The sequence below is a fragment of the Coregonus clupeaformis genome, chromosome 1 (genome assembly GCF_020615455.1).
Source record: "Coregonus clupeaformis isolate EN_2021a chromosome 1, ASM2061545v1, whole genome shotgun sequence".
Taxonomy (NCBI): domain Eukaryota; kingdom Metazoa; phylum Chordata; class Actinopteri; order Salmoniformes; family Salmonidae; genus Coregonus; species Coregonus clupeaformis.
The window spans coordinates 31,868,253-31,881,571 of NC_059192.1; the positions used below are offsets into that span (position 1 = coordinate 31,868,253).

General features: G+C 41.9%; 1 protein-coding gene across 1 annotated transcript; it reads right to left on the reverse strand.

Moving 5' to 3' along the window:
* Window positions 1-42: 42 nt before the first annotated feature.
* LOC121566920 (translational activator of cytochrome c oxidase 1) lies at window positions 43-10,730 on the reverse strand. The gene is made up of 6 exons (XM_041876844.1): window positions 10,655-10,730; window positions 10,042-10,340; window positions 9,807-9,916; window positions 1,296-1,429; window positions 965-1,127; window positions 43-706 (listed from the first exon to the last, which is right to left on the reverse strand). The coding sequence occupies exons 2-6, from the start codon at window positions 10,334-10,336 to the stop codon at window positions 497-499; spliced, it is 912 nt and encodes a 303-aa protein (XP_041732778.1). The 5' UTR covers window positions 10,337-10,340; window positions 10,655-10,730; the 3' UTR covers window positions 43-496.
* Window positions 10,731-13,319: the final 2,589 nt, after the last annotated feature.

Consider the following 13,319-nt stretch of genomic DNA (forward strand, 5'->3'; position numbering starts at 1 on the left):
GTCCCTCCAGAGTTCTGAGCAGTAAACACTCTTGTGCAGATGAGAAATTAAATAGTTTTATTTGGACATGATAGTTGTTTTGACTTTAAGCAGGTTCACATGAGTGTCACATGGTTTCCTGACACAAAATCCTTGCTAGTCACAATCGGGCCGATTCAGAGTTGAAATAAGCACCTGCAACTCAGACTTTCACGTAAATCCTTATTTGTTGTTGTCAATAGGAGACTTGCATGAAAATTTGAGTTAAGCACACAGATCTCAAGTCTGAATCCTGTCCAACTTCTCTTGCTCCCGAGCTTCCAGAGAATTTTTTTTTTTTAGCACTGACAAGTGCAATGTGTCTTCTTAAAATAACTGCAACCATGACTTTTGTACAGTACATAGATGAGCAGATCTGGTGTTAAGATTTGTCTGTTCAATTCAATGTCCAAACGTGCAATATTGTCTAACGTGAGATGTCCATAATATGTAACATGACAATAATACATAATGACTGTCAGCTCTGGGCCTGGATGTTGTCCCAGACCCGCACCACGTCTAGGCAGTCGCTCAGGGCTTCTATCAGAGATAAGGCTGCCTCCAGCTGAGCTTGTGGAAGCTGCGTGGGGGTGTGGGAAACAAACTCCAGGCCGGCGGACACAGTGCGCACCCCCAGTTCTTCCAGCGAGGTCCGCACCTTCTTCAGCTCTGTCATGTCACACACAAACTGACAACAGAGAGAGAGAAAGTAATGTATTGATGCTGGATAGGACACTAGTTCAAGGGTGTACAACTCAGACCCTCAAGGTCAGGTTTTCATTTGTCCCTGGCACAACTGCTTTTTCTTGTTCAACTCATGTTACACATTGACGTGAAAACCCCTGGGTCGTGTTCATTAGGGTGTTTTAAAATGTTTTGCATGTCTGCAGCCCTCGAGGACCAAAGCAGTGCACTCCTGCATGTATTGACCCTACCCACGTCTTACCTGTAGGAGGGGCTTCTCATCCTCATCCTCGGTCTCCTGGAAGTCCTCGGCCCCCGCCTCGATGGCCAGTTCCAGAGCTCGCTCGGACGACACACCCTCCCCCTGCGTCACCACCACCCCCTTCCTGCTGAAGTTATGACGCACCCCGTCGCACAGCGCTGCCCTGTGGACAAACACAGAAATATGCATCAATAACAAACTATGGATCAGTAAACCTACACAGACTCTGGCTCTCTGACATAATGCAATTATTCACAACATAATGAAAACTATCTGAACTGAACATAAGAAACACTTAAAACATTTACCAACCCCCTCCCCCTGGTCTGACCCGTGTTTGTTGAGCAGATGTCTGAGGTCCTGGAGACTTCGGGTGTTGTTGTCAGTTAGTATATCGATGAGCAGCATGCAGCCACCAGGGCCCCTGGCTTCATACGTGTGCTGGGTTCCTGTCTTTGACTTTTCCTGAGAAGAGGACAAAAGATGAGGTGTGGACTCGAGTCACATGACTTAGACTCGAGTCTGACTCAAATCACAAATTTGATGACTTGGCTTGATAGAAAATAAAATAACTTGGAGCCTCAAGACTTGGGACTCGACTTGATCTGATGACTTGAAATTGCCTGGCCAGGTTTTGTAATGTTTTGTCACTCATTTTGTGGCACAGAGTCTCTGTTTATTACTTTCCACGCAGCCAGAGACAGTAGCCGCAGCATCACACATGCAAAAAATAAATAAATAAAGTGCAACAGATTGGCTAGTGAAACGCACACTCAGCCCTCTGATTGGACCAGCAAACTGTCAATCAAACGTTTTTTACAGGGTTGTGAGTGTGAAACTGAATGGGGATTCGTTTTATGCATAAATATTTTAATAGGCTACATATAGCCTACTACCATTTGTATTTTATACACTGAGCAATAATATAAACGCAACATGTAAAGTGTTGGTCCCATGTTTCATGAGCTGAAATAAAATATCCCTGAAATTTTCCATATACAAAATGCTTATTTCTCTCAAATTCTGTTCACAAATTTGTTTACGTCCCTGTTAGTGAGCATTTCTCCTTTGCCAAGATAATCTATACACCTGACAGGTGTGGCATATCAAGAAGCTGATTAAATAGCATGATCATTACAAAGGTGCACCTTGTGCTGGGGAAAATAAAAGGCCACTCAAATGTGCAGTTTTGTCACACAATGCCACAGAAGTGTCAAGTTGAGGGAGCGTGCAATTGGCATGCTGACTGCAGGAATGTCCACCAGAGCTGTTGCCATAGAATGTAATATTAATTTCTCTATACCATAAGCTGCCTCCAATGTCGTTTTAGAGAATTTGGCAGTACGTCCAACTGGCCTCACAACCGCAGACCACGTGTGTGGCGTCGTGTGGGCAAGCGGTTTGCTGATGTCAACGTTGTGAACAGAGTGCCCCATGGTGGCGGTGGGGTTATGGTATGGGCAGGCATAAGCTATGGACAATGAACACAATTGCATTTTATCAATGGCAATATGAATGCACAGAGATTCCGTGACGAGATCCTGAGGCCCATTATTTTTAAGGTATCTGTGACCAACAGATGCATATCTGTATTCCCAGTAAAGTGAAATCCATAGATACATTTATTTATTTCAATTGACTGATTTCCTTATATGAACTGTAACTCAGTAAAATCTTTGAAACAGTATAGTTATACCTTTGCCTATTCGATGTGGTCACTAACATAGGCCTACGGCATTGCACCAAATTCTTGTCTCGAACATCTAATCTGTGCTTGACTGTTGACCAATGACCAGTCATCAGCACTGGCACGCAAAGGCGGGCACACATATCCAGTAGTGATGGGAAGTTTGAATCTTTTTACTGAGAGATCTTTTCAACTTGTTCAGTAAAATGAACAAATCTTTGTTTATTTTATTCAGTAATGCCCCAGAGCACGCAGGACCCCCTACTTGTGAACAATGAGATAAAAACTTGAAAGACTCATGATTCTACAAGCCTCTCGTTCACCATAGGGGGCTTATTGGAGCTGTCATTTCTGACTGAGACTTACAAAAGTGTGCCTCAAACAATGTACATTTGTGATTGCTAGGCAGACAAATACGATTATTTCTTGATACCTTTGAAACGAGGTCTAGTTGCGGCCACAACCGGACTAGATTGTGAACGACTCTTGACAGAATGACTTGACTGCCACGAGGGAGATTTGTAAACTGTAGCAGCTCCCCAAAACAAGTAGTTTGAGTTTGTTGAGCAGATGGAGGCTGTGTAGGCTGTTTTGTTTCTAGAAAGATGTATCCATCTAGCCTGAGGATAAACTAAATGATTCTGCTGCTCTGTCATTCGCTACATACTTTAATCTGAGACTGGCCATCATTGATGTCGTTTGTGGTGACGAGGGGCACGAGGAGTGTTGTACAAAACAAAGACATCAACGATTGGATCGTCTAACCAATCAGAGTATCAAAGCCAATGATGAATTTTCAAACCGCAGATTTACCCACGTGTGTTCTGGCTCTGGCTCAACCCATCGGTTTCTGGACCAATCAGATGGCCCTCAATTTGTTCATATTCGGTGAAGGGTCGGGGCGGTGCTCAGATCAAGACTCATTGTGGAGAAGAAACTAACGTCCGTGGGCGTGGCGTAGTGTTTGGCCAGAGCAAGGAGTCTTGGTAGCCAGGCAAGTGTCCATCAAGAACATAAAATATTACATTACATTACATTCATTCTTGCACCATGAGATCAATTATCAGTTCTAAACATGTATTTTTCTTCGCTATGCAGCATGTGATCTATTTTCCTGCGAGCACATATGATACAGTTGGTGGTCGGAGCACGTCTCTGGAGCCGGATGAGCGTATTATTCCTGCAGTAGGATTAACAGCTCACACCCTGTTGTAAATCAACAAAGAAGGCCAGGCTCTCCCTTTCAAGATCCCCCAAAGGAATGTCTTTGTTTCAACAAACCTTTTCCCGCTGAAACTTTAGCACGATCAAAAGCGAATACTGGAATAATATTCCTAACGTAGAACGTGGGGAATGGTCGGAGGAGATCTATAGAACACTAATGTCATATTGTTTGTTATTTTGTGATGTCATTAAAAATGTTATAAAGGAAATACTGTAACTTGGAAAGTATACCCACTACATGTTGGAAGTTTCCATCCTATACGTTGTGCATGTAATATGAAAAATTATGAAAGTATTTTTGTTAAGAGAGGGATGTGATTTGAGAACGCTATAAGAGATAATTGTTTTCCATGAGCTTTGCACAGGGACAAGTCACGCCTCGAGTGAGGTCAGAGAGAGTGTCAGCCTGACGGAACCGCCCCTTTTCGAGCAATGTATAAAGGACGGATTATAAATGAACACATCAGACCAGAAAATGTGAAAGCGGCTGCTACACGTTTAAAATGATTGGAACTTTGAATCTCAACACGAGGTGGAGATAATTATAAGGAGGATGGGATCCACCCAAATCATTTGGGTTCCTGGATCCTTTCACAGCATTATAAGGCTGCGTTGAGGCAATGACTTATCAATGACCCAAGTCCAGCTCATTTAATCCCTACCATTGTGTCGCTGAGTTGTCATAATGATTCAGAAAATGTACATTATCCTAGGGGCGTTGAAAGACAAAATGTAAATAACCTAATTTATGTCCCTCTTACTGCCCGGAATGCCTCTGCTGATCCTATAGCTATTGTGTGCAGTACTCATACAGTGAGGGAAAAAAGTATTTGATCCCCTGCTGATTTTGTACGTTTGCCCACTGACAAAGACATGATCAGTCTATAACCTCAAACCTTCAGCTCCCTCCACAGATATTCTATGGGATTAAGGTCTGGAGACTGGCTAGGCCACTCCAGGACCTTCATGTGCTTCTTCTTGAGCCACTCCTTTGTTGCCTTGGCCATGTGTTTTGGGTCATTGTCATGCTGGAATACCCATCCACGACCCATTTTCAATGCCTTGGCTGAGGGAAGGAGGTTCTCACCCAAGATTTGACGGTACATGGCCCCGTCCATCGTCCCTTTGATGCGGTGAAGTTGCCCTGTCCCCTTAGCAGAAAAACACCCCCAAAGCATAATGTTTCCACCTCCATGTTTGACAGTGAGGATGGTGTTCTTGGGATCATAGGCAGCATTCCTCCTCCTCCAAACACGGCGAGTTGAGTTGATGCCAAAGAGCTCGATTTTGGTCTCATCTGACCACAACATTCTCACCCAGTTCTCCTCTGAATCATTCAGATGTTTATTGGCAAACTTCAGACGGGCCTGTATATGTGCTTTCTTGAGCAGGGTGACCTTGCAGGCGCTGCAGGATTTCAGTCCTTCACGGCGTAGTGCGTTACCAATTGTTTTCTTGGTGACTATGGTCCCAGCTGCCTTGAGAGCATTGACAAGATCCTCCCGTGTAGTTCTGGGCTGATTCCTCACTGTTCTCATGATCATTGCAACTCCACGAGGTGAGATCTTGCATGGAGCCCCAGGCCGAGGGAGATTGACTGTTCTTTTGTGTTTCTTCCATTTGCGAATAATCGCACCAACTATTTTCACCTTCTCACCAAGCTGCTTGGCGATGGTCTTGTAGCCCATTCCAGCCTTGTGAAGGTCTACAATCTTGTCCCTGACATTCTTGGAGAGCTCTTTGTTCTTGGCCATGGTGGAGAGTTTGGAATCTGATTGATTGCTTCTGTGGACAGGTGTCTTTTATACAGGTAACAAACTGAGATTAGGAGCACTCCCTTTAAAAGTGTGCTCCTAATCTCAGCTCGTTGCCTGTATAAATGTATTGCCTGGAGAGTTTGGAATCTGATTGATTGATTGCTTCTGTGGACAGGTGTCTTTTATACAGCCAGGGCATTGCAAATGGTCGTGGATGGTATTCCAGCATGACAATGACCCAAAACACATGGCCAAGGAAACAAAGGAGTGGCTCAAGAAGAGGCACATTAAGGTCCTGGAGTAGCCTAGCCAGTCTCCAGACCTTAATCCCATAGAAAATCTGTGGAGGGAGCTGAAGGCTTTGCCACCAAGTACTAAATCATGTTTTGCAGAGGGGTCAAATACTTATTTCCCTCATTAAAATGCAAATCAATTGATAACATTTTTGACATGCGTTTTTCTGGATTTTTTTGTTGTTATTCTGTCTCTCACAGTTTAAATAAACCTACCATTAAAATTATAGACTGATGATTTCTTTGTCAGTGGGCAAACGTACAAAATCAGCAGGGGATCAAATACTTTTTTCCCTCACTGTATGCCTATGAACCAGAGTAATATTGTTAGCACTGAGGTGGTGTGCCCAAGTAGGAAGTCCATTGTGTGCAGCTCACCCTGCACTAATAAAAATAACCAGAGTATGTCTACCTCTGCTAAGCTTCCCAGTAAAGCAAGAAAAATAATCAAACATACTGCAAATTGAGAAATCATGTGACTAAACTGAATAAAAAGAAGAAACTGCACTATGAAACAAAGATAAATGACAAAGAATGATAGTACAAAGATTTGGAGTGCCTTAAATGAAATGTTGGGCAAAAAGGCAAACTTCGCTCCATCATTCATTGAATCAGAAGGCTCATTCATCACAACACCCACTGATATTGCCAACTACTTTAATTATTTTTTCATTGGCAAGATTAGCAAATGTAGGCATGACATGCCAGCAACAAACGCTGACACTACACATCCAAGTATATCTGACCAAATTATGAAAGACAAGCATTGTAATTTTGAATTCCGTAAAGTAAGTGTGGAAGAGGTGAAAAAAGTATTATTGTCGATCAACAATGACAAGCCACTGGGGTCTGACAACTTGGATGGAAAATTACTGAGGATAATAGTGGACGATATTGCCACTCCTGTTTGCCATATCTTCAATTTAAGCCAACTAGAAAGTGTGTGCCCTCAGGCCTGGAGGGGAGCATAAGTTATTCCCCTACCTAAGAATAGTAAAGCCCCCTTAACAAGCTTAAATAGCCGACCAATCAGCCTGTTACCAACCCTTAGTAAACTTTTGAAAAAATGGTGTTTGACCAGATAAAATGCTATTTTACAGTAAACAAATTGACAACATACTTTCAGTACGCTTATTGGGAAGGACATTCAACAAGCACAGCACTGACACAAATGACTGTTGATTGGCTGAGAGAAATTGATGATAAAAAGATTGTGGGGGCTGTTTTGTTAGACTTCAGTGCGGCTTTTGACATTACCGATCATAGTCTGCTGCTGGAAAAACGTATGTGTTATGGCTTTACACCCCCTGCTATATTGTGGATAAAGAGTTACCTGTCTAACAGAACACAGAGGGTGTTCTTTAATGGCAGCCTCTCCAACAAAATCCAGGTATAATCAGGAATTCCCCAGGGCAGCTGTCTAGGCCCCTTACTTTTTTCAATCTTTACTAACGACATGCCACTGGCTTTGAGTAAAGCCAGTGTGTCTATGTATGCGGATGACTCAACACTATACACGTCAGCTACCACAGCGACTGAAATGACAGCAACACTTAAAGAGCTGCAGTTAGTTTCAGAATATCTAACAAGCGGGGCAAGGGTAGGGCAAAAAATGTAACCCTGATTCGCATTCTGACTGAGTGACAGCAAACTTGGCTGCCCACTGCAAGTTGAGGACACACAGACAGATACACACCCCTCCGCGCGCTGTCGCTAATCTGCAGGTATTTTTGCTGGGAGAATGCGAAGGGAGTTATTTTGCTAACATCTACTTAGTAAAATTAAAACACTTCAGTTTTTTCCAATCTGACTATCAACTGTTAATTTACGGATAGGCTACGATTACGAGTATGGCCATATAGGCACACCCCTAGTCCGTATGATCCTGCTTGCTCTTGACTCCAGAGAAGTGACGTTGATATTGACTGCTAACATGAATGACTAAGCTCAAAATGCAGGTGTAAAACTGAGTTAATCTCTGTATTTTGCATTTTTTAAATGCATCATCGTTTACGGCTGTAATGACAGGCTACATTTGTGCAGCGAATGTGCGCGCGTTCATGTGCGGGCGCAGGGTCAACAGCATTGAACCACTCCTTTTTGGGGGTTGCGGGTCAAAAACATTTTGTAGGGAGAGAGGTCAAAAACTGGCATAAAGAAATATGCAGCTCCAAAAATAAAATGGTGATCAAGAATATTAACTGTTTACTTTGCAAGCTCACCAGCAATGGGGCATCAAGCAAAAATTACTAGTATAGGCCTACTGGTCTTTTGGTATGTCAAAATTGCTCGAAATTGATCATTTACTTATGAAGCTTGAATTTGGAGTTTGTCATTTATTATTACATAATAATCAAAAGGGCTGTCTGGTAGCCTCAATAAAGACAAATATTTGTAGTTGAACAAGTCATTGCATGTATAGATCTTTTTTTACTCGACTTGCTCTTAGAATGCACGACCGGGACTTGACTTGAGACTCGACCCGTTCTACTTGGGACTCGACTTGATACTCAGACCTTGTGACTTGCTTGTGATTCGAATAATAGTGACTTGGTCCCACCTCTGGACAAAAGCGTTTCACATAATGTAAGTACTTATGGGATAGACAACGTGCAGATTCAATGTAGCAGACACGTGTAACCAGGGTAAAAAGGTACAGTTGAGTGAACACATCCGTAACACTACGGTTGTCATACATGCTCATGACAAGTCTTACAATTCATTACACTGAACAAAAATATAAATACAACATGTAAAGTGTTGGTCCCATGTTTCATGAGCTGAAATAAAAGATCCCAGACATTTTCCATATGCACAAAAAGCTTATTTCTCTCTAATTTTGTGCACAAATTTGTTTACATCCCTGTTAGTGAGCATTTCTCCTTTGCCAAGATAATCCATCCACCTGATAGGTGTGGCATATCAAGAAGCTGATTAAACATTATGATCATTACACAGGTGCACCTTGTGCTGGGGAAAATAAAAGGCCACTAAAATGTGCAGTTTTGTCACACAACCCAATGCCACATATGTCTCAAGTTTTGAGGGAGCGTGCAATTGGCATGCTGACTGCAGGAATGTTCACCAGAGCTGTTGCCAGAAAATGGAATGTTCATTTCTCTACCATAAGCCGCCTCCAACGTCGTTTTAGAGAATTTGGCAGTACGTCCAACTGGCCTCAACAGCAGACCACGTGTAACCACGCCAGCCCAGGACCTCCACATACGGCTTCATCACCTGTGACACACCAGGGTCTTGACCTGACTGCAGTTCGGCGTCTTAACTGACTTCAGTGGGCAAATGCTCACCTTTGATGGCCACTGGCACGCTGGAGAAGTGTGCTCTTCATGACGGATGAATCCCGGTTTCAATGACGCCAGCGTGTATGTTGTCGTGTGGGCGAGCGGTTTGCTGATGTCAACACTGTGAACAGAGTCCCCTATGGTGGCGGTGGGGTAGTTCCCACCAATATCCAGCAACTTCGCACAGCCATTGAAGAGGAGTGGGACAACATTTCACAGGCCACAATCAACAGACTGATCAACTCTATGCGAAGGAGATGTCACACTGCTTGAGGCAAATGGTGGTCACACCAGATACTGACTGGTTTTCTGTCCATGCCCCTACCTTTTTTTAAAGGTATCTGTGACCAAAAGATGCATATCTGTATTTCCATTCATGTGAAATCCATAGATTAGGGCCTAATGAATTCAATTAAATTGACTGATTTCCTTATATGAACTGTAACGCAGTAAAATCTTTGAAATTGTTGCATGTTGCGTTTATATTTGTGTTCAGTGTAACTGCATCATAATGCATTTTATTCAAGTGTTATATAAGTGTTACCTAAACATTTAACTTTGATCATGCCATCAACTTACCGCCCCTTTGATGGCAGCTTCTATGGACACTTTGGGCATGTTCTTGCCTCGGCATTGCTCCACTACATTCGCCAATGCTAGATTGAATTCTGGGTTACTAGATCCCCCTTCTGTAGAAGACAGAATTAACAAGCAAAACATGGGAATGGTTGATGCAGCACCAGTCAAAACATTCCTCATAATGCTCACATGTAGTGCATTGAATTGGAGCAAACAAGTTGTCAGTCAAGCTTACCTTTGACTGCAATTCTTATCATCATCCCAAACTTCATGAACATTCGACTCCGGGCTGCATCTTTGGGTCCTTTTATATTTTTCACCTTTGACCATTTATTATGGCCAGCACACAAGTTAGGGCACATATGTAGTGTTCTTACAGGATGTGTTGTCCAAAGTGGGTAGCGACATGGCACCGTCAGGTCTGTGCGTACTGGACGAATCCTTGCGCCCATGTAAGTGTTTGTGGTCAAGCAGGCAAGTCGACGTAGACACAGAGGCAAGAAACCCCTCAACACCACTCCCCATGCCATTGCCCTTGAGTCAGAAAAGGAAAGTGTAAGTGCATTGCATTGACAGACAGTATTATATGTTTGCTATACATGCGAGAACCAGAAGAAACAGGTGGACGTATGTGCAAATGCTCAAATGGCTTATGACAGTTGCCTCGCTATTATGAAAAAATCAAAAATAAATGCCTACATTTGATAAGCTTAGCTAGCTAGCTAACGTTACTACTTGCTGCTAAGAAGACCACATAACTGTCTGTCTGCTAGCTTACTAGCTATAATGGCTGTTCCTAATGGAAAACGTATGAATTAATGAAAGTAACACATTTTCCGTAAACTTACACTTTATAAAGAGAGCAACAGAGTCATGCCCCTGTCCTTTGAGGTGAAATTGACGCTTCCGGGTTGTCTAGTGACGAAAGAAACAGACCTTTCAAAATAAAAGTCCGTCATTTAAAACTTTACTGTTTCCACAAGAGGGCGACAGACAATATTTCCAACGGTAAATGTTGTTGTCTGCATTTGGATAGACATTATTTAAAGGGTGTCTTTTGGGTGTAAAAAAAAACAAGCCAACATTTCTTACAGCCTCTCAAAATGTCTTCGTGATAGAATTGGAGGTAAAGTAATGCACGTTGTTTTGTTATAATCATGTTAAAGCCAGTTTCTAAGATTTCATTTCAATTAAATACATTGATTTTGAGTGATATAAAAAAAACAAAGAACCCTTTTCATTGTTAATGTTTTTATTGTAGTAGGACTTTATAAGCAAATTATTTGTATAACTTCAAATATTTTCTAGATTAACACATTGTTCTCATCGAATGTCATTGTTGTTTTATGCATGTGAAAATGTTATGGGATGCATTTGCTCCATGGTGTATTTTCTTTGGTGTGTGGCCCACTTCTTTGATGGACTTTGGCTGTACTGATGATATACATTCTGAAAGATAATTATGGCCTGTTGAAGAGAGCATATTTAGAGAAGGAGAAAAATAGATACTGAGAGAATAGAGAATAAACCTGAGATACTGAGTCACCTGGAGATGCAGATAGGGGGAGTAGTCTACACAGCAAAAAGGGAGGTGTGGAGGGAGAGAGAAACACAGAAGCACAGAGAGAGATACAGGATGGGGAATGTTGGCTGCACCAGGCAGCAAAGAGTTAACTGAGGTGGAACGCCAAGAGGACAGCCCATTCCCACAGTCAACAGTGGAAGGAGCTGCAGTAGATGAGCAGCTCTCAGCTCTCCTACTCTTCCCTCCTCCCCTTACTAACTAACATCATGTTCACACAAAGGAACATAGTAGAGGTACTCATCCCTGAGATACATGAGGAACTCCATACCTAGTCACTGGAACTTGACCTTACCAATGCTCATTGTTCACAAGAGAAGCACTACATACAGAAGATTGAAACAAAAGAAGAGAGTGCGCATTGGAAGACTAACAGTGGTTATAGAGAATCCTTGACTTAACTTCCACATCTGATTCTATTGTCACTCTCAGCGGTGCAGGAGAAGCTGGACGTTTTGATTGAATAACTTCCCATCCAACAATGCCGTGGTTCATGTGGTGCCATTCATGAGAAGGATAGAAGGATCACCTCCTACCTAAGCTTTACCCTCTTGTGAAACAAAGTTACGACATCTTCATCATCACTGTCAGTGAGACGTGTGCAGGCACCAAGGTAATAGGAGCGGCAATGGGACACAGCCTCGAGGACCACCACTCTACATGTTTCGGGGGACGGTTCCCTTCGCTGCAACCTAGAGAGGATAAGGAGTTGTGAGCAGGGGGTGTCTTGGTGATTAAAAGTGTTGGTTCAGGTTGACGGTCACAAGGAAGTCATGGTATCTGTGGGGAGAATCAGAATTGTTCTCTGCTGCGTATTGATGAATGTCAGTGCAGTGGTAAGTATCCTATCCACGTAACTGTGAAAATAATGTTGATTGATTAATTTAATTGATTGATCGATTCATTCATTAATATATTAGCAATTTTTAAGAAAGCATTCAATGTATTTCGGTAACACTTTATAATATGAGGAAGACGTTATAAATGCTTTATATATTATCACATGCTCACATCAAATGCTTATGAATGTTTACAAGTAATGAAATACATATTTATTAATAATTAAGTTTATTAGGCCTAATTTTTATTTCTCCTGTAAGTGTGATATTAACTGATTATCTACAACACACATGAGATGGAGATATACTTATGTTGGCTATGCTTTTACAAATATTCAGATAGCTGCCACTGTATAATTGAGAAGTAGCTCATTGTTGAAACATATATATATAGTATATAGTCAGTGATCATACTGTATTATGCCATAGGCTACACGTTGCTGCTGTTCCACTTTTTACACATTTCTTATGAAAGGACTTTTCAAGTTATCACCCTACCTCTTCCATTCACAACTAATGAAAAATAATGCATATTTCACACAATGTTTGAATGCCATAAAATGGTAAGTAGCTACGTTACCTTTGATGGCCTGTGTGGCTCAGTTGATAGAGCATTGCGCTAGCAACGCCAGGGTTTTGGGTTTTATTCCCACGGGGGACCAGTATGAAAATGTACGCTATGGATAAGAGCGTCTGCTAAATGACTAAAATGTAAATGACCAAGTTGAAATTACATAAAATATAATAAGTACATTACATTTGATGTACTTATGTTGTGTAATACCGTTGCTGAGGCATTTAATCTTCTGAGTATGTCATATGTTCTGGGAAGGGAGTCATCAATAAGACGAAATCAATAACTCACATAATTTATGTGGATTGCTATGAGAATAAATAGTCAATTGACTTACTAGTTAGTTACCCATGCAAACAATGAGAGTGCTGCAGCTCTTTTATGTGCTAAGCCTAAACACAGATTTGTAGTGAAGTGTGTATTTTCACACAGATTATCGTAAGGAAAGGTTTGCGTGTGGCAAATAACTTTTTATAATCAGACCAAAAATCCCTGAAGTGCAGCATTCACTCTTGAGT

Coding starts and splice junctions, on each gene's coding strand:
- LOC121566920 (XM_041876844.1), bottom strand. CDS start 10,336: ATGGCATGGGGAGTGGTGTTGAGGGGTTTCTTGCCTCTGTGTCTACGT. Junction 1,430..9,806: donor AAGCTGCCATCAAAGGGGCG/GTAAGTTGATGG, acceptor TCCTCTTCTCAG/GAAAAGTCAAAGACAGGAAC. Junction 1,128..1,295: donor CATCTGCTCAACAAACACGG/GTCAGACCAGGG, acceptor GTTTGTCCACAG/GGCAGCGCTGTGCGACGGGG.